Source organism: Dipodomys spectabilis, unplaced genomic scaffold (assembly GCF_019054845.1).
Source record: "Dipodomys spectabilis isolate Male_0828 unplaced genomic scaffold, ASM1905484v1 ptg000234l, whole genome shotgun sequence".
In the NCBI taxonomy this organism is placed as follows: domain Eukaryota; kingdom Metazoa; phylum Chordata; class Mammalia; order Rodentia; family Heteromyidae; genus Dipodomys; species Dipodomys spectabilis.
Window position 1 is genome coordinate 10,071,216 of NW_024870911.1, and position 21,823 is coordinate 10,093,038.

At 36.7% G+C, this 21,823-nt stretch overlaps 1 protein-coding gene across 1 annotated transcript in view; it reads right to left on the reverse strand.

The window, feature by feature from the left end:
• Positions 1 to 21,790, reverse strand: part of Cand1 (cullin associated and neddylation dissociated 1) — a 37,297-nt gene extending 15,507 nt beyond the window's left edge. Inside the window, exons 1-7 of the mRNA XM_042699028.1 lie at positions 21,305 to 21,790; positions 9,632 to 9,775; positions 6,184 to 6,338; positions 4,537 to 4,660; positions 2,635 to 2,891; positions 2,455 to 2,560; positions 1,168 to 1,313 (exon numbers count right to left, since the gene is read on the reverse strand). Of these exons, the coding sequence (XP_042554962.1) occupies positions 1,168 to 1,313; positions 2,455 to 2,560; positions 2,635 to 2,891; positions 4,537 to 4,660; positions 6,184 to 6,338; positions 9,632 to 9,775; positions 21,305 to 21,372 (1,000 nt within the window). The 5' untranslated portion in view covers positions 21,373 to 21,790. The remainder of the gene's footprint in view (positions 1 to 1,167; positions 1,314 to 2,454; positions 2,561 to 2,634; positions 2,892 to 4,536; positions 4,661 to 6,183; positions 6,339 to 9,631; positions 9,776 to 21,304) is intronic.
• Between the last annotated feature and the right edge of the window lie 33 nt (positions 21,791 to 21,823).

The following is a 21,823-nucleotide window of genomic DNA, read 5'->3' on the forward strand; positions in this document are numbered from 1 at the left end:
CCCCTAAAAAGACTGAATCAAGAAAATGTGGCGCGTGCACACACATACACACTCACACTCACAATGGAATTTTACTCATCTATTAGGAAGAATGGTATTACACTGCAAAGAAATGGACAGACCTGGAAAAATTACACTAAGTGAAATAAGTCAGGACCAAAAAAGACATATCTTTTCTCTCATATGTGGAAGCTACAACTAATGTATAAATGTACAAGTGAACATATATGGAGTTGTATACAAGTGGACACAAAAATATTAACTGAAGTAAAGTATTTGCAGGACAAAACTCTAAGGTATAATTTCTTAGAAAACCTACTCTTAGTTTTAATACAAGGAAACTGGCACTTGAAAAAAGCATAGTGGGGCAGGAGAGTTGTCACATGGAAAGGGTATACAAATGGAGACAGGAAAGTGGGGAATACAATCATAATATTCAATCCATATTCTAAGAAATAAAAGAAAATTAAGAAACTGGCAATTGAAAAAAGCATAGTGGGGAAGGAGAGTTGTCACATGGAAAGGGTATACAAATGGAGACAGGAAAGTGGGGAATACAGTCATAATATTCAATCCTTATTCTAAGAAATAAAAGAAAATTAAGGGATGGGATTTTTGGAAGAAAAATGACGAAAGGGGTGACAAATGACCAAGATGCATTTACTTTATAAACTGATTTGTTGAAATGGTAACTCTTTCTGTACAAGTAACAATAAAAATATAAGTTAAAAAAATTCTTTAATGTTGCTCACACTATCAACAGGCAGAGGCAAACATTTGTTATCATCTTATGTACTTGTGCATATTTTTTAAAGTTTTCTTGTAGAGGAGAGAAAGTGGGCAGTACTTAGAGTACATAAGGATAGAGGCTTTTAGTAGAAGATGGGCAAAATTAAAAGTTTTTAGGATCACAATACTTAGTATATTTCATTAATATAACTATGAATAAACAAAACAAATATTCTGTCAATACCAAACTGCTCTGAATATGTTTATCTTCAGATTCAATTTTTAAAAAACTTACTTCCATTCTACAAAAACATTTTGTAGAAAATCTCTGAATGCTAAGCAATGGAGAAATTTGCATCTAAGAATCATCTTTGTGTACAACTCTGGTTTCTATTCTGAAATTTAACAAATAGATTCCTTCGATTCCATTTGAAATACCTTGATCATCATCATCAACACCATCAGCATCCATAGCATTTTCATCTTCATCCTCATCATCATAATTATAATTTGGATCGTAGGTAAGATATTTAAGACAAATGTTTATTATGGTGGAAACATGAGGATATACTTCCTTAGGACATCTGAAGACGAAGACAAAAGGTGCTGTAAATAACTAGTTTCTCCTTGACTAACCATCTATTACCAACAATAACATGTTTCCCAAATCAATCTTTTTCTCATTGTTTCAAACAATTTCAATTTGTTATTTATTTAAATTTTAAGATGAGCTCCCCCACACATACACACACATTTTTAACACTTAATGAAGGGAAATTAGAGAGAAATTGGTAATATGTTCTATCTTCTCAAGTTAAAGACCAGATCTAGAAGAATAAGCTCTTCAACAACTTGCCTTATACGCAAAACTGTCAGTGTACAATCATTCAGCTTGGTTCTCTAGCTATATGTTTAGGACAGAATATATAGACATGGAGGGAGGTGGGCAACAGAGGCTCATGCCTATAATTCTAGCTACTCAGTAGGCTGAGATCTGAGGATGGTAATTTAAAGCCAGCCAGGCAAGAAAAGTCTTTGAGACTCTTACCTCCTTTTAACCCCTAACAGCCAGAAGTAGAACTGTGGCTAAGTGGTAGAGCACTAGCCTTTAGCACAAAAGCTCAGGGGCAACACTAAGGCCCAGAGTTCAAGCCCAAAACTGATATGCACATGTGCATGCATGTACACACGCACGCATACACACACACACACAAACACACCAATCACTAAACTATTATTACATTATCCAATCATACAAAGGCAAAAGTATCTGCTAACCAGTACGGCTTCCTAATACCTAAGTGCACTTACTATTTTATTAAAATGTTTACAAAATACTAGTGAAAGTTTCCAAATTGAAAAATCATTGTCCTAACAAACCAGATACAAAAAAATCTAAAAAAGAAATCTAAAAAGACAAAACTCAATGTGTATTTCTCAGATAACTTATCCTGCTACTCTCTGAAGACATATCAACTTATTATACTGACATCTCTTCCCCTTCAAAGATGCAAAAATAAACCAAAAATAAAGTGCCTTTCTCAAGTTCCTTACTAGAGTCCTAACAAGGCAAATTCTCAACATGACAGCTTCAAGTAATATAGTTATGTTATAAAAAGCTAAAATCCTGTAAGCTGTTTCTCCGTATGCATCTAATCTAGATCTTAATTACTACTCTATCATTAAGGGAAATTTTTTAAGAAAATGAAGAACTTAAAAACTTACCTTCTCACAAATGATTCAAAGGCTTGAATGCAGTACTCTCTTAATTCATCATCATCTACATTACAAAATTTTACCACCAAAGGAATTATCTTCTCAAGGTATTCACCTACAAAAAGCATACAACTGCTTAAAAACTATAATTTTTAAGTGACAACTTTAAAATATTTTAAAATGTCTTACCTATTCTATGACCAGCTTGTCTACTAATAGCAGCAATACATTGAATATAGGTTCTTGTTGTTGACATGGAATCATTTTTGGACAACTCTGACAATAGATGTTCAATAAGATCTACGAAGACTATATTTCCACAGCTCATAACCAGATGGCCAAGAGCAATAATAGTTCTTTTCCTCACTGCAAGTCTAGGACTTGTCAACTGGGGAAGTAGGCAGGTCAGGATTGAAGGATGAAAATTAACAAGAAGTCCTCCTTGCCTAAAAAAAAAAAAAAAAAAAAGAATTTAAGATGGGTGCTATTAAAATGTCTGCCCCTTTAAGCTCAATGTAAATAAATAATCAGGATATAAATTTAGTTGAAATAAATCTAAATTCCAAATAAAAGGAAAACTGAATTCTTGAACACAACTAAAAACCTATTAAAAGTGTATGCAGATTTGAGATTTATTCCCAAATTACTTCCAGAATCTAGATTTTTATCTCCTATTTTAAAACATAAAATCCAGTGGCGAGGCAAAGCACCAGACTAAATCAAACAATGATCACATCACTCTATCTAAGATCTTTTAATGATATTCTCTATTGATTACAGTTCTTGAAAAATTAACACTCATATTTGAATGACTGCCTTCCTTGCTGTTTTTCTCTATACAGTATCACTGATCTCCATACAATATAATTCTTATATAAAGACCAATGAATCGAGGGCTGGAAGTTGGCTCAATGGTAGAATGTTTGCCTCGCATGCATGAGGCCCTGGGTTCAATTCCTCAGTATCACATAAGCAGAAAAAAGACGGAAGTGATGCTGTGGCTCAAGTGGCAGAACACTAGCCTTGAGCTGAAGAGCTGAGGGACAGCGCTCAGGCCCAGAGTTCAGCCCCCACAACTGACCAAAAAAAAGATAATTAATCAATAGTTATTCAAACATGTATAATATGCCAACAGTGTCAGTGATTAAGACACACACAGGACTAGTCTAAGACTGTACTCTCACTATTTATCAAATTAAGAATACATTCCCTACTACCTCAATATGTCCCTAATCTACCACAATGACTTCTTACTACTATACTATTCATTGTATAATATGGAACACTAGAATACAGTGTTTCTCATGCCAACATTTATAGATATATTCTGAATAAGCAGATACATTCATGTATTGAAGTGCTACCCATTCAAATACCACTATTTTCATTAAAAAAAAAACTTCCTTGAACATGCTCCCAATTAGTCTTCAGTCTCTTTCTGGCTTCTAGTTACTGTATTTTTATCTCCGACAGTAAAGTATAAGCTTTTTGTGTATGTGATGCTAACAGCTCATCACTATCATACATACTTTTCTCTTACAGTAAAGTGTAACTTTTCTGTATGTGATGGTACTATATCTACATTACTACATAAACTACTATAATTCATATATAATATTTCATATGTAGACATTTGAATTAACCACAAAGTCGGAAATAATAAAGAACTAAAACAAGAAACTAAAATTGATAGGTCTTTTAAGGTATATTCTCAAGGAGCTGCTCAAGTTTGTCTGTCCAAGTTGAAAAACAACAAGTCAAGTTCATCCTTCCCCTCAACATGCAGTATAAACAGTAAAACAAAGCACAAACTGTGCTTCATTTTTAATTCTGTGAACAAAAATTTGTGAAGACAATAAAAAATTGCAAAACGTAAATTCATCTCTCAGAATTCACTTTTCAGAACTATGAAATATTTCCTACACAATAGTATGTAAATATAATTAGCTTATGAATCTCCTTGCCTTCAATCACACATATTTAAAAAACAATTTAAACATGAATAATTTTGGATCACACTTTATTAGGATTTACCAAAAGTGACTTGTAATAAATGAATATATCTATATTACAATTAATACAATAATTTACCTGCTCAACATATCAGCCATAATATCCAAAGCTTCTAGCTGAACGGAGACATCTTCCTGTTTTGCTATTGCACTGGTAAGACGTCCAGTAATCTTTTTACATACATTAGCAGCTAATGCAGAGCCTACATGAATAGTAAGCCAAAACAATCTCAAAGTAAGAAATGTTCAGAGTCTACCTTATATCCATAGTAGTTACCAAATATTCAACAAAACTATACATGAATTTCAAACAACATAGACACCAGCATTACAAGTTGTAACTGCAAAAAAGTAAATAGGAAACAGAATAAACAAGATTCCACAGATTTTACTGGGTAACTACTGAATGCTGTCTCGAAGGCCAGTAGTATCTATTATGCATTTATTAAATTTGAAACACAGCTGAATGAGTTTTCTCTATTTCATTCCTCTTTGCTAGTAACCTGACCTTTAGTGAGTTAAAGAACATAATTGAACTCTAATGTCTAACAGTTTCTTTAAAAGAAAAATTAATAGAAAGCTGTAACCTCCCATAAGGTTCTTTATAACACAAAGATTATATTACACAAGTTCATTATAAAGCAGAAATGTTGTTTGAGAACCCAAATATCAGGGGCATCATTAAATTAGGTCATGTTGTTACTGACAAGCAAGACGGAAAAAGGAACTTGTAACTGTAAAAGAATCTGAATGATCTCCCTTGCCTCCCCCCCCATTCTTGTTAAAACCAAACAAATAATCTGAATATAAATATTACAGTGGGGGAGGGGATGAAGAAAATATCAATTTAAATAATATAACTATAAACAATGTATCTCAGAGTTGGTAGAATGTGATTGAAATAACTACTTAGTATATTTAGTGAAGACAAAGTTAACATTAGTATAATCTTCCACAAGTGCTGGAAGAACTTACATATGATAGGGAACTTACATATGATAGGGAAGTACCCTACCATTGAGCTCTATCTCCAGCCCAAGATGAAAGATTTCAATCTTTCAATCAAAATACGAGTGAATAACCTAGTATCTCTGAATTTCAGTTCCTCCACGTAAGAACTAATGGAGGATAATAAAATCTTCCATATAGTTGATATTTAGAATAAATGAAACAACACACAAAGAACAATTAACATTAATAACATTGTGAATAAGCACTTAAGTAAATGAACGAAAATAATATATCTGGACATATATAACCAACCTAAATCTTCCCACAGAATAAGACTATGATAATTTCATACCATTTGTAAAAGAAATAGTAACTTTCAAACTGCTAATATTAATAGCTTAGTAGACCAAGACCAATTCTAAACATTACTTAGACGTTTTTGTCAGAGACCAAAAGCTAATTAACAAAGTAATTATACTTTTAAAATACCTAGTTGAAAAACGTTTACCTTTAAAAATACTTGTCAACTAACTAGAGCTATCTATGTCTTAGCTATGTCTAATTTTACATAATACAAAATAAAATTCACATTGGAAATAGAAAATCAGAATTCAACATTTTGGTTATCTTTTCTCTCATTGCAAAGGTTACCACAATTCTAGTTTATCTATAGTCATGATACATCAAATTGTTCCAATATATAAAAAATTCTTCAGAACTGACACTTATACACAGTTGAAAAAGTCCTTAAAAAGAAAATAGTGCTCTTGCTTACCACTGGAAGCTGGAGGAAGTTCTCCAATTACTGTTTTAAGGCCAATACTTGAAATATCTCGAAGCTGTTCTTTATCAGAAAGCATATTAGTGCAGAGAGTATCTACAATTGTCTCTACTTGATATTCTTTCACTTTACTCACTAAAGGGCCAAGACTGTAATATAAAGAAGAAAAGTTCTTTTAAAATCTAGGCATAGATACAGATACAGACACAGACACACCCACTTGAAAAATAGACTAGAAATATTAACTTGGCTTTAGCAATTGTCAATTTGACCAAGTGCACACCATACCTGTATCACAAAGAATATACAAATAAGGATGTTTAAAAAATTTTTTGATCACTAAACTCCTTGTAGTTGGTTGCCAATTTTTTTCCCACAGGTTTTCATCTTATGAAACTGAAGATGATTTACAACAGTTCTTTGAACAAAACACTGGGTCTAGAAAAAAAAGAAAGCCTACCAAACACTCAAAAACTGTATACCCAGTGAAACTGCCCTTTATATTTCAAGACAAATTAGAAAATTCCAGATAAAAACTAAGAGAAATGAATCACCAGCAACTTTGTTGTACAAGAACTGTCAAAGGAATTCTTTTTGTATTTTTATTTTTTGTTGGCCATGTGGCTTGAACTCTGGGCCTCAGTGCTGTCCCTCAACTCTTCAGCTCAAGGATAGCATCTACCACTTGAGCCAAGGTACCACTTCCGGTTTTCTAGTGGTTTATTCAAGTTAAGAGTTTCACGAACGTTCCTGCTCGGTCTGGCTTTGAACACGATCCTCAGATCATAGCCTCCTGAGTAGCTAGGATTACAGGTGTGAGCCACCAGTGTCAAGCTAAAGGAATTCTTTAAGGTAAAGGAAAATTAAACCAGATGGTAACTCGAATTAGCAGAAGGGAAAAAAGATCACCAGAAACGGCAATTGAGTCAATACACAAAAGGCTATGTTTACAGAACTGTATTTTTCCCTTTCAAACCACAAAGAATGCTCTAGTATAGAAACACAAGCATATAGATACTTAATATATAAGAAAAAGCCATAACACAAACAAATGTAGTAAGGTAAATGGAATCACATTACAGCAAGGTTTACATAGCTTATATCAAATGGTTTATTAACTTTACACAGGTTGTGATAAATTAACTTTAAATAGGTTGTGATAATCCCTAGCCTCTGAAAAGATATATGTAAAAAGTCAACAGAAGAATCAAAGTACTACAAAATAGTGATTCTCAACATTTTTAGTCTAGGACCTAAATCAAACATTGTAATTGGGAATATCTGCCAAGTTTACTGTATTAAAATAAAAATCCAACTACATATTATTAATAAATAATATTTTAAAGAAAACAGAAGGTGAGGAAATTTTTGTGAAGCTAGCATGGTTTTACATTTTTCTAAATGTCTTTCATACATGTAGAATATTAGATTTCCATATCTGGTTTTGTATTCTATTGGTCATGTTTTTGTATATGTAGGCGCTGGCATTGTACGCTTGAGAAAATGAGACTCAAAAGACAAAGTAAGGCCTTAGTATTATTCACATGATAGCTATAATCCTTTCAAGGTCTGGAACTCCCACCACAATAAAACTTCAAGAACTACTGACGAGGATGAGAACAAAAAAAAATAAAAGAAAAAGATTAAATAATATACCCAAATCCAGCCATAAATATTTATGATAAATGCCAATTAACTAAACACTCCTACATTCATTAAAGGGTAAAACATCACAAAGACCTAACAATTATAAACGTATGGACATTTAGTCACTGACTAAATTTTAGTGGGGCTCCTCTAAGTCCTCTTTTCAGCAAGGCCTTAACTTCGGTTGATTTTTAGGCTAATTATTTTTTTCTGCTAATTATATTAAGTAGCCTAGATGTGTGGTTTATTGCCAATTAATAATCAATCCAGAAACTTAACAATGTTAAGTTTCTAACTTAACAGTGTTAAGCAACTAAGATATTTTCTTCTAAAACATGACAAATATTAATGAAGCACATTAAATTGAATAACATTCTTCATCCCACTTGGTCACAGTTTATTTAATATATTTCTGTATTTTATTTTGAACATTTAAATACTGCTTGTCTACTGTTCCCCAGTTTATCTTTAATTAGAATTTATTATAAGTAATCTGTTCAAATAAAAGACTAAAATGCTTTCAGACTTATGGAATAATACTAGGCCGGACCATCTGCCCTAGAATTATCTGTTCTTACTTTTCAACCTTTTTGGGAGGGTGATGAGTTCAACAATGTTTCCAGTTTCTTTATATGGCTCTTAGTAATTTATCTATTGGAATTTCAGTGCGTAGATTAGCGGTTACTGATTGTCTCTTATTAGTTTACTCATGTATTTTTTTTTGTAATTTCATTCCTTTAGTTTCTAGAATTACACACACACACACACACAAACACACACACTTTCTTTTAAACAGACTCTTGCTATGTAGCAGGCTGGCCTCCAACTTTCATTTCTGCTTCCCATAGCCTGGAATCTCAGTCATGTACCACCCACACTCAGCTCTAGTATGTTTTAAAGTTTAATTTTCACTAGATACGTTAAAAAATTGTAAAATAAACACATTAAAGTAAAATTACTCATCATCTGCATTATTTTAAAACTACTTTCTTCAGTTTAACATTTTCCCAAGTGAGCTATTTTGGCTGGCCTTAACAAGTCATTTTATAAAGACCGACCATTCATGTATTCATTTGAGACAGTACTAATTTTGAATACAGTGCGCTTTGCACTTTCTAGGCAGGTGTTGTTTAATTAATTTAAATAAAAGTCTAGTTTCCTGCTTGGATATACACATAGACCAAAATCTGCCTATTTTAGCCTTCTCATTATACTTGGGATGAGGAGCTTGATCAAAGGCATGTGCCATTATGCCCACTTTCTTCTGCTGAGATGGAATCCTGAGAACTTTTCAACTTGGGCTGCCCTGGAACTTTAATGCTCCCAAACTCAACCTCCCAAGGCATGAGCCACTAATACCCTGTAAGAACCATTTCATTTTAAACTTGCAAATATTTCTAGTTAAAAAACTTTGTACTGTAGGTCTGAAAGTTCTATTATCAACTAATGATTTATCACTTTTCCTGTTTTAAAAAAATTATGAAAAAGTTGGGCTTAAAATGAATGTGAATGGGACAATGGCTTATTTAAATCAGTATCAAATGTGACATATAATTTCAAAGACAAAACCAAAGGTTAAATTTACTAGGTGAATTAAGGGTTTCACTTATATTTAAAAGAAATATTATGAAAGGCTACATTAATTTACACTTTATAAGAGAACGTAAGTACTATATGCCGACACTAAATGTTCACTGGTCACCTAAAAAAGAAAGAAAAAAATCTAGGAAGATATAGTCCATGACCTAATATTCAATTATCATTACTTAAAGGGAAGTAGCAAAATATAACTTACCATTTGACAGCTAAATTCTGAACCTCACCATTTTTGTCTTCCAATAATTTCAAAATCATTTTCACCACTTTCCTTTCACTATCATCATCCAACTTTATGGAATCTTTCTGAAGTTCTGTCATTAAGTCATTTGTAGCCATAAACCTATGAAAAGTTAAAACTTGTTGATAAAAATATTCAAACATTTAAAAATTTATTTTTTAAATTCAGTATCATTCATTGAACAACAGAAAAAAAATCTTTTTGTGATTATAAATTTAAATGTTACCAAATAACAGAATACACTTAAACATTAAGATATTTTTTATTAACATCACCCAAAATAATCTTGAAACCTAAAGTAAATACTTTTATTCTAATTAACTGTCATTACTTTTAGATGGAAAAAAGCTCCTTTTTTCTTTACCATTGGATCTTCATCTAAATAAACTCTAAGAACATCTTTTTGTATAAAAGGAGATTCACATATTACAAATTACTGGAAAAATTCTAAAACAAAAATTTCATCCTCACCCCATCTATCACTGGGTATCAGGTGTTTTTCAAAAAGATTAAGTGATTCTAGAATGCTGTTCCATTTAATATCTGTAGTAATAAACTATGTAGTGACAGCTGGCAAAAAAAAAAAAAAAAAAAGAACCTTAGCAAATCATTAGTAATTTTAAGGCTAGTAGTTCCAGTAACTAGGATGATCACTTAATATACTAAGTTGTCAAAGTTTTAATCTACTTGAGAGCATAAAGTTCAATTCTTATCTAATGAAGTAGACATTTTTAAACAAAGTTCTAGTTGAAAGTTCTTCTTCATTATAAAATGACAAAACAAATTTAAAACTACGTAACTAATTTTCGTTAATGTTGCAAAGTGAAAACTACATAGCACATAAGTGCAGGCACCTCTATATACACAGAGCACTAAAAAAGCTCACTTTCATTTTACTTAAAATACTTAATCTCACAGTAGTTGTAACTCCTAAGACTTCTGAAATGCCAGTTATCTGCTTCAAGAGAAACACAGTGGCCAGGAAATCATTGTCTAAAAAGAAATGTGTTCTTTACCTGACTTATGTAGCTGTAACCCTTCTGTACATCTGTTTATTAACAATAAAAAATTTTAATAAGAAAGAAAATCCCAAATAATAAGCTGTCTTTGGTTCTGTTTGGTTCTACTGGTACTGAGATTCACTCCTGTATTCACATCACACCCTACTGTGCTGGAAAGCTTACACTAAAACAGACATAGCTTATTTAACCTTTGAAGCAATGAGATTACAAAGAGATTGTAAAGCAAAGATTTCAAAAATCTAATTGATACTTAAGTTAAAATAAGCACTAGCAAAATTAGCTATAGTATTTTTAATTACCAGAAAAACTGGATGGAGAAATTATAATACTAAGAATCATTTCTCAGTGGTGATCCTGAAACTAGCAAGATCTGGGAATACTTTCTTCTATTAAAACTGATACAAAAAATTGCACAATAATTCTCATATGAAAGTTGTTTGACCAGTCTGAAAGTCATTCATAGCAGAATGAGAAATGACTCTGGTACAGTCATTATTATTTTAAATATGGTAGTATAGGCTGAGATGATAGGCATACAATTTGAATTTTTTTGTGCAAGTTTTTGAGTAAAATTTTTTTTGGTCAGTTGTGGGGCTTGAACTCTGGACCTGGGAGCTGTCCCTCAGATCTTCAGCTCAAGGAGAGTGCTCTACTGCTTGAGCCACAGCTCCACTTCTGGTTTTCTAGTTGTTAATCAGAGATAAGAGTCTAAAGCAACTGGCCGCTGGTGGCTCATGCCTGTAATCCTAGCTACTCAGGAGGCTGAGATATGAGGATCATGGTTCAAAGCCAGCCTGGGCAGAAAACAGAAAACCAGAAGTGGCGCTGTGGCTCAAGCGGTAGAGGGCTCGCCTTGAGCTGAAGGGCACATGGACAGCACCCAAGCCCAGAGTTCAAGCCCCAGGACCGACAAAAAAAAAAGTTTTACAACAACAAAGAAGTCTTATGGACTCTAGCCCAGGCTGTCTTTGAAACCTGATCCTCAGATCTCAGCCTCCTGAGTAGCTAGGATTATAGGCTTGAGCCACCTGCACCCAGCTTTTAAAGTATTTTTACAGTGCTGTAGATCAAAGCCAAGGCTTTGTGATTGCTAGTTTTACAATTTAGCTGCACCCCAGCCCCTAGGACATCAGCTTAAATGATACATACACACTCTGACCCTTCCTTTTCACCTAATGGGACAAACTTCACAATTTAAAAAAAATATCCAAGAGCATATGGAAATGATCAAATCAAAGAACTGCCTGTTTAGACCTCAAAAGATGAATAGTAGTTTCACAGGGAAAGCTGGTTTGGGCTTTGAATTCTGTTTTACTTTTTCATAGGAGGTATGAACCAGAGCAACAGAGCTTCTGGGTTTAAAGGATTAGGAACAGGTTCAATGTGACCGAAGCACAGAAATATAAAAGGGAAAGAAACAAATGTTAACAGGAATGAAAATGCAGGCTGAGGTCAAGCTGAAAATGGCCCTAATGAATTCACTCACTGTGTATGTTACAAGAAATCTACTATAAGTCAAAGCAGACACAATCCCTGCAGTTTTGGATCTTATAGCATACTTTAAAATCATTATATTATTTTTTAAATTGTATTTTAAGTAAATATCTGAAAAATTATGGACCAAAATAATTGCTATGAAGGGAAGAAATGTGTCATAAAGACATTGCCCCATTTGTTAGGAAATGGAAAGACTTGTTGGAAAAAATTATATTAAGTGAAGTAAGCCAAGCCCAAAGAAACATAGGTCCCAAGGTTTCCCTTATTTGCAATATCTAGTATATGTATGAGTCAAGCAGAAAAGGTCAGATAAGGTGATGTTAGGAAAATGAACCCTAAGATATGTATTTAAATGTTTTTTTTTCTTTCATGCATTTGTTTCTAATGCATTTACAAGATTATTTCTTTGTTGCTTTGTATGTCCCTCCCCCACAGTATAACCCCTGCTTTCACTGTATTTGATGTCGGTATAATTTGTGGAGGGGAAGGGGAAAAACAAGAAGTTTAAATAAGGATACAGGTTGACCTGTTGCAACAATGAGAAGTACAAGTTGTCATGTCGAAAATGAACTTTACAACTTTGGTGGGGGGGGGGGGGGGGGAGGATTGGGTGGGAGGGCAGGGGGAGGATGGGAAGCGATGGGAAGGGGAAACAAAGGAGGAGGCAATAATGCTTGGTAAGAAATGTACTCATTATCTTGCCTATGTAATTGTAACCCCTCTGTACAGTATTTTCACAATAAAAAATAAAAAAAATGTATCACAAAAACAGAATGATATAACTAAGTAACTAAAATTAGACTGGATTAGGGATGGGGTCGTGTGTCAGGAAAGACTGAGGTTTGAAGAGTTAGAGAATTATTCAGCAGGGAAGAAATTGGTGCCAGATAAGCAAAGAACCAGAAGGAAAGATCTGTAAAACTTATCAGAATTTTAATTTTTTTTTTTTGTCGGTCACGGGGCCTGAACTCTCTGGACCTGGGCACTGTCCCTCAGCTCTTCAGCTCAAGGTTAGTGCTCTACCAGTTGAGCCATAGCACCACTTCTGGTTTTTTCTGCTTATGTGGTACTGAGGAATTGAACCCAGAGCCTCATGCATGCAAGGCAAGTACTCTACCACTGAGCCACCTTCCCAGCCCCAGAATTTTAGTCTTTATTCTAAAAGAATTGAGAAGCTACTGAAAGGCATACAGAATAAAGATGGGAAATAACTGGAATGCTCAGATTTGCCTTTTAAAAATAGTACTCCCACTCTGACATTTAGGAGAGAACTGATCTTAATTTAGTCAGAATGAAGGCCAGTGTAAAACCTATTTCATCAGTTTAACAGAGAAATTATGGTAGCCTAAATTAAGATTTACTGATGGAAACAAAGTCAACGCTCATTATTCAAAGATTACACATTTCGGGGCTGGGAAGGTGGCTCAGTGGTAGAGCGCTTGCCTTGCATGCCTGAGGCCCTGGGTTCGATTCCTCAGCACCACATAAGCAAAAAGAAAAAAGCCAGAAGTGGCACTGTGGCTCAAGTGGTAGAGCACTAGCCTTGAGCTGAAGGGCTGAGGGGCAGCTCAAGCCCAGAGTTCAGGCCCCACGACCGGACCCAAAAAAAAAAAAATTACATATTTCCAAATTAGTCTTCTTGTTAGTACTTACTTACTTTGTAAACCCAAATTAATACTCCTCTTTGCATAGTCATTTGTTGACAGTGAAAAGTTTGAGTCACACAACACACATGTTCTCAGCTGCAGTAGAACTCTGCCTCCTTAGTTTCAGTTCTTACTGTAAACTTGTCTTCTCAAATTTAGTGCCTCATTTTTTAAGTTGTACTTTCTACTGCAGATTTTGGTGTTTAACATATGCCCTATGCATAATACTGAAAAGCTGCTTAACATTTTTCTAAGCACAAGAAGGCTGTAATGTGCTTTCTGAAAAAAAAATGTTAATTTTCATTTAGACAGGAGTTATAGTACTATGGACCCAATGTCAAGCAAATTAAATATCTTTTAACAAAAACACATATACAAAATTATGAATTGATCAACTGGTAAAAATACTTAGGGGTTCACAGTAAACCAACTTCATGCGTAGGGATGGGGAACATTTGGCCTTGAAGACATATAAAGCATGTGAATTCATTTAGTATTTAGTATTGATGGGACAAACACAGATTCTTCCCATTTGCTAACTGTAGCCATTTACCTATGGTGATAATTTTCTATCCCTCCAGAATGTTACAAAAATATCCAAATAGCCTTTGGCAGAGAAAAGGTTTCCATCTTTGCCTAGAGGCATGGCTCAGCATTTAATTCAGTGTTCTTGACATCTTTAGATAGTACGTAATTATTACAAATAAAGACGGCATATTGGAAATGCAAGGAATGAGCTAGGAAATTGGGAAAAATAATACAACATGAATGTTAAAGAAAACCAAACTTAAGTATCTTTGAATAGATATACTCTATTTTTATGCAAGAAAATCTAATGACAGTTAGGATAAGAACATTAAGAATATCCTAAAGCTCAACTGTGCTGGCCATTGAACCAGAAAAGGAAACCAGAAAGAAAATAAAAAAAAAAAAAAGTAGCTAATTTTTTCTTCTTTTTTTTTCTTTTTCCAGTGCTGAGGACAAAACTCAGTGGCACTGTGGCTCAAGTGATGGTGTGCTGGCCTTGAGCTGAAAAGCATAGGTACAGCACCCAAGCCCAGAGCTCAAACCCACGACTGACCAAAACAAAACAAAACAAAAAACAGTAGCTAATTCCTGCTATCTACAAACTGATATGAAGCTCTGAAGGATCTTAATTTGAGCTTGGCCAAGACAAAAAGTTTAGGCTGAGAATAGTATGAGGCTTGCCCTAGGCAAAAATGTGAGAGGCAACAGGACAGAGGTAAAATGCCTCTTCAGCTCCACCAAAAGGGAAAGGGGCAAGGGAAGGGAAGAGCGAACTAGTTGTGATAATTTCACTTAGTATTTCTTGTGATGCTATTTTAAATGCTCACACAGTCCTTTCAAATATGCAATAGGACTCTAATGTCTTAACAGTCATTGGCATTTTAAACAGTTTCAAAAAGTAAATGTTTCCAAATATCCAATATCCAAGCAAAGAACTTGGTAATATAAACCCTTATTCAAACCAAGAAATGCTTGCACTCTACAATAAGGCACTTTAACGTTATATCTGACAGCATTAAAAGATTTGCTAATGTCTCTTCAAAAGACATCCTAAGGTTCTATTTTTTTAAACCTTCTGAAACTGAAATCAATTCTACTACAATAAGCACCTATTGAGAAGGCAGGTGGCCAAGGAAAGACAGGATTCAGGATTCAGTTCAGTAGGACTGTTCCCTGCCTTTGATGATCTCCCAGAACAGTGCCTGCCTAAGCCTCCTCCCCCATTAACCCAATGAAGTTTTTGTATAGTCTGCGTTCATACTCATGTCCTCCAAGAGTTCATTCTCAAAGACCTCATTTGGCTCTCTTCAGATACCAATCTCTAGACTTTAATCTCTTTTGCCACTTACTACCAGACACCTATAGACTGCTCTGGAGCTACCTATCTCTTTACTGTATATACAATCTTAATCATTCAACAAGTAGGTTTACTGAAAGTAAACGCTAGATCTTTATAAACTTTTTCAAAGCCCCCCTTCAAGAAATTAGTAAAATCATCTTCCAGATGCTTTTTCCTCCTTTCTTTATTCCATAAGCCTAATTTTAAGACAAGTGAAATTTAAAGTCAGATTCAGAAGTTCTCAAGTCAAGAACCTGGAAAAGTAGCAGAGCAAGGTGATTAAGCATTTGCAGATACAGGAACCCCCCCAAATCCCTGATCCATCCCTTAACTAATCTTGGGCCAATTCTTATACAAATTTCAGTTTCTCCAATTAAAAAAGAGACTATTACTATCCACTTTACCCATTGTAAGGATAAAGTGTATTAAGCAGAAATATACAGAGTTAAAGTATTTCTTTAGCCCTTGATTCTTTGCAATACTTTAATTTCTCTGGTGGTGAAGTATATGAAAATAAAAGTTACCTCAACATACTCAATATTCAACATTAATATTTAATACTAATATTACAGAGTTCATCCACATTAAGTCTTTACACACTGTTACCTACAGAACCAATGGCCTAGTAACTATCACTTTATTTGTATTCTTTTAGTGTTGGGTACATGTTGAAGGAGTAAAGATCTTTTGAGTTAAAAGTAACTAATCTGTATTAGTATGCAGGTTTCCTAGGAAAAAAGTCAGAGTAAACTTATGGAAGTGTTTCAACTTTGGAACTATTATACAGTAACTTCCGAAAGAAAGATGGGTGGCAGTGGCTGACATCTGTAATACCTAACTACTCAGGCGGCTGAAACCTGGACAGTCATAGTTCAATACCAGGCCAGGCAGAAAAGTCCTCATTTCTATCTCCAATCAACCAACAAGAAGCAAGAATAGAGGCATAGCTCAAGTGGTAAAGCATCAGTTGAGCAAGCAAGCCAAACTAGCATGAAGCCCTGGGCTTAAGCCTCTGTACTGGGAAGGGAGGATGAAAAATGGCATACTTCATTTTTTCTCTTAAGGGTTATTTTAATTATTATTGTTATTAATTTTTTTATTTTGTCAGTAATGGGCCTTGAACTCTGGGCCTGAGCACTGTCCCTCAGGGGTGAGTCACCAGCGCCCGGCTAGCATCAATTATTTTAAAATAATTTTTCCCAAAATTAAGGCAAGTAAGCATCAGAAACTGTCCCAGACATTAGGATGGAATTCTGAGTCTTGGAATTTTTTTTTCTTTACAGTACTCCATTTTTCCTAAATCTCAACATCCCACCACCAAAAAACACTGAATACAACATTAAGGAAAAAGAACTCAGTAACCACTTCACCAAATTGGGGTTATGATTCACTCCCACATAAAGACTTTATTAAAAATAAAAATGTTAAGCAAGGAGTCTGTGGCTCACACCTGAAATCTTAGCTACTCAGGAGGCTGAAATCTCAGGATTGCAGTTCAAAGCCAGCCTGGGAGGGAAAGTCCATTAAGCTCTTATTTCCAATAAACCACCAGAAAACCAAAAGTGGAGCTGTGGCTCAAGAGGTAGAGCGTTTGCCTTGAGGTGAAGAGCTAAGGGAAAGTGCCCAGGCCCAGAGTTCCAACCCCAAGAACAATAAAAAATAAATGAATAAAAATAAAAACTTTAAAAAATACATTTTTAAGCCAGATGCTGGTGGCTCACACCTGTAATCCTAGCTACTCAGGAGACTGAGATCTGAAGATCACGGTTCAAAGCCAGCCCAGACAGGAAAGTCCATGAGACTCTTATCTCCAATAAAAACCACTAGAAAACTGGAAGTATCGCTGTGGCAGAGCGCTCTTGAGCTGAAGAGCACAGGGACAGTGCTCAGGCCCAGAGTTCAAGCCCCACGACTGACCAAAAGAAAAACAAATTTTTTTTTTGTATTTCAGTATCTTTTATTGTGAAAATACAGTACAGAGGAGTTACAATTACACGAGCAAGGTAATGAGTACATTTCTTATCAAGCATTGTTGCCTCCTCCTTGTTTCCCCTTACCATCCCTTCCCCTCCCCCTCCCCCACACCAAAGTTGTAAAGTTCGTTTTTCCACATAACCTTGTACATCTCATTGTATAATGCTTAAGTTTTGAAACTTTCAAGTCTACATTATCTAGATACCTTAACTTTTTGGCCCACACACAACTTTTTGCAGCTACTTATGTACAAACCTTTCGCAAGAGACAATGTAATCTTAAATTAAATAACTTGCCCAAGATCTCATAGTTTATAACAAAGTATCACATGACTTATGACTACTACAAATTTTCTCCGGATTCTACCATGAGAATAAAATAATTTCTCCATTTTGGCAGCACTGCTTTCTTCTTTTAGTGCAAAGCAGTGTGCTTTGCATATTAGGCATTCCATGATGTAAATCCTCTCCTTCTAATCCTTCTGGCCAAAATTTAAAATATTACCATTACTTCAAATATTAGTACTTAGATCAGTATCTCTAAGTTTATCATGAAAACAAGGCATATTTACAACTATAACAGTGATACTGGACACTCTGTGGAAAATGAACTGAGTACCTTGTGGGTGTGGATGTGAGGGAAAGATTGGGAGAGAGCAATGGAAGGGGTGACAAGGTTCAAAAAGAATTATACTCCTTCCTCATTACCTGATTCATGCAACACTTCTGTATATAAACTCTACAATAACAATAAAAATAAACGCTTACACTGAATATACGCAGGAAAAACTTTCAAAATACTTTATAATTTCTTTAAATGTCTGAAATATTCAGCGATTCAGTTCAAGAGTTAAGACATACTACAAAGTCTTTTAAAATGGAGTTAATAAAAATACCTACCATTGCTGCAAAGCATGGGGTGGCTCTGGCCTGTAGCCTGTAATCTTAGCTACTTAAAAGGCTGAGATCTTTAGATCTCAGGCAGCCAGGACTGGCAGGTGGGAGAGGATGGGGGAGAGGGGATGTCTAAGAGACTCTTATCTCCAATTGATCACCAAAAAGCTACAAGTGGAGCTGTGGCTCAAATGGTAGAGTGGGCTTGAGCAAATAAGAAAAGGGACAGCATCTAAGCTAAGTTCAAGCCACCATACCCACACCAAAACAAACAACAACAAAACCCCACAAATAAAAACTGGAGGAGGGGGGAGCCTTTCTGGGGGCTCACACTTGTATTCCTAGGATCCTAAGTACTCAGCAGCCTGACACCTGACAATCTCCATGGAAAGCATCCAGATCAGGAAGTCCAAGAGATTCATCTCAAATTAACCGTCAAAAAAAAAAATGCGAGAAGGGTGAAAAAGCTCAGGGACAGTGCCCAGGCACCAGTTCAAGCCGTAGGACTAGCAACAAAAAAACAAAAACACTTTAATGATACCAAGTTACTGGTAGACATATACTATCCCTAAGGATACCATATGTAACATTTACCAACCATGAGAACTACATCAACAACATACTAACACTTGAAGCCAATGTTATGATTTATTCCAAACCATAGATAATCCTTATCAAGTTAGCAAATACTGTACTTTAAAGAACACATTAGTATTTCTTTCACATATTTATTCAAAAAACAAAATAAAGCAGGGTGCCAGTGGCACACTCCTGTAATACTAGCTATTAAGGAGGCTGAGATCTGAAGATAGCGGTTCCAGGCCACCCGGCCAGAAAAGTCCTTAAGATTCTTATCTCCATTTAACAATTAAAAAAAAAACAACACACAAGTGGTGGAGTGGCTCAAGTGGTAGAGAGCTAGCACTGAGCAAAAAAAACTCCTGGCCTTGCATTCAAACCCCAGGACCAGCACAAAAATAAATTGAAAACCTATGCATATATACATTGCTTTACAGGAAATTTAATTTAGAAAACTTCAGGCAATAATCACAGTATAGTACTACAAGCTGACATTTCTTTTAGTCTTTCTAAACACCCATCAGTGAGTCTATCTACTTGAGTAAAATTGTATTATCATAAAATGCCACCTTTAGACTAAGACTCAATTATAGCATCAGGATAAAATTTAGTACTTTTTCAGGATGAGCTCAACTGACACCTTATTTGTTGTTGCAAGTTTTATGTGTTTCATTCAATTTTTTTTTTAATTTCAAAACTAGAACTGGGAGCAAGCAAAACTCCAAAGAAAAGCAAAAAGTACAAAAATTCTATTACTGAAGTTTTGATTGACCCTAGAATCTGAAATTCTAAAATGCCCAAAACATGTCACTTAAAAACAACACAGCACTAAAATCTTTAGTTAGCAACCTTGTTTTTAAGAGGGGCTTAAAAGTTATCTACTCAGCAAGATTTCATTGGTTTTGAAGCCACAGAACCAATACCAGATTTCATTGGCCATTATAATACACAAGCACATTAGCTTAGTTGAAAAATTCCTTCAGATAGAACGTAAAAAGTTTGTGTTAAGACGTATTATACATACAACAAAGAATTTTTAGCCATACTTCTAACTGCAAACTATTAGTTTTTCATTTTGTAGCTACACAACTACAAAACAATAAATAATAAAGAACAAAACTTCAGTATCAAAGAAATAAACCGCCTTTTCAAAAATCAAGGGGCTTATTTGTGAAGGGATGGAAGGCCGGAAGGAATGTTAACAATCGCTGTAGAGTGCATTTAAAACAACCACTAAGACAATCGGTGCATATGCATGTAAAAGCATTTGGAACCCAGAGTACAACTCTCCGGGAACAGAACTTGTACAGAGGCTTCCCGTTCACAGGCCCTTCTTTCAAGAAGATGCCTACGCGGGTTCTAAGGTTCAGCAAGGGACCCTTCTGGCAGTGATTTTGTATGTAAGGACCGGAGACCGAAAGCCCGGGATCCCTGGGTGGGTTTTTAACCAGAAGAGAGAAATTGACGGGTGATGCTGGCGGGAAAACCCTAAGGGCCAAGTTTCCTCCACCCGGACTTCCCTCCCCCTTCTTCCCACCTTCAACCGCAAGGAATGATCCAAAGGGGGAGGGAGGAGAAAAAAAAATAATTAAAAAAACAAAACCCCAAAACACTAGCGGCGATGAGTAGAGCTCCAACAAGTTGATCTTTCCACCGGAACGCCAAGATGCAGCCAGACCTCCCTTTGCATGTGCGGGAAAAGGAGGGGCAGCAGGTCGGGCCCCGGCGAGCAGGGCGGCCTAGCGCCCGGGGAGCGCCGGCGGGTAGGCCCGGGCGGCCCCGTTCTCCCGGCCTCCCGCAGCCGCGGGCCGCACCACACAGCCGGGGGTTTGGCCCTCCGCGCTACCTGGGACGCTAGAATCGCACCGCGGAGATAAGGCCAGACAGGCGGAGGGACTCCCGGAGACGCAGACGCCAAGGGCCGGGGATGGTGGGGACCTGGGAGGGAGGACGGGGCGGGCGGGGAGGGAGTAGTAAAAAAAGGCCTGCGGGGATCCCGGTGGGCTGGAGAACCGCAGAAAATCACCAGGGGGGCGAGCGAGGCAGCGGGTGAGGCCCGAGGGGTGGGGCCCGGCCTGCGCGAGGGCCTGAGGCGCGGATGGAGGCCGCCCCCCCCACCCCGGGGGAGATCCGCGTCGGGATGGGGGCCTTACCTGAAGTCCTTGTCGCTGGATGTCATCTTCTCCAGCAAATTGGAAATGTGGTACGAAGCGCTCGCCATGTTGACGACCTAGCTCCCGCCCGCCGGCGCTGTGAGTGCTGTGCCCGCCGCCGCCGCCGCCGCTGGGGCTCCTCCTCCCGTGCGCGGCGGCCCCCGCTTCCAGGGTCGCAGCGCGACACGGCCTGAGGCGCTTCCACAGGAAGCCCCCGCCCTGGCGGCCAGACGCGGGCCTGTCCCGGGGGGAAGCGGAAGGACGCGCGGCGGACGGCCTAACGACGGAGCTGCTCGCGGGGAGAGGACCACCAGCTGAGGGGCGGGCGGACGGGCGAGCACAGCAGGGCCGCTCCAGGAAGCCAGACGCTTCCACACGGGCCGTCGGGCTCCCGCTCCCTCCGCACTCGCTCTAGTAGGGCCAGAGGCCAAAACCCGCCTTCCTTCGCCTAAGCGGGCGGGGGCGGCCGACGCGGGACGCTACGGAAAGCTGAAGGTCAGAGTTCGCGGAGACCTCCCC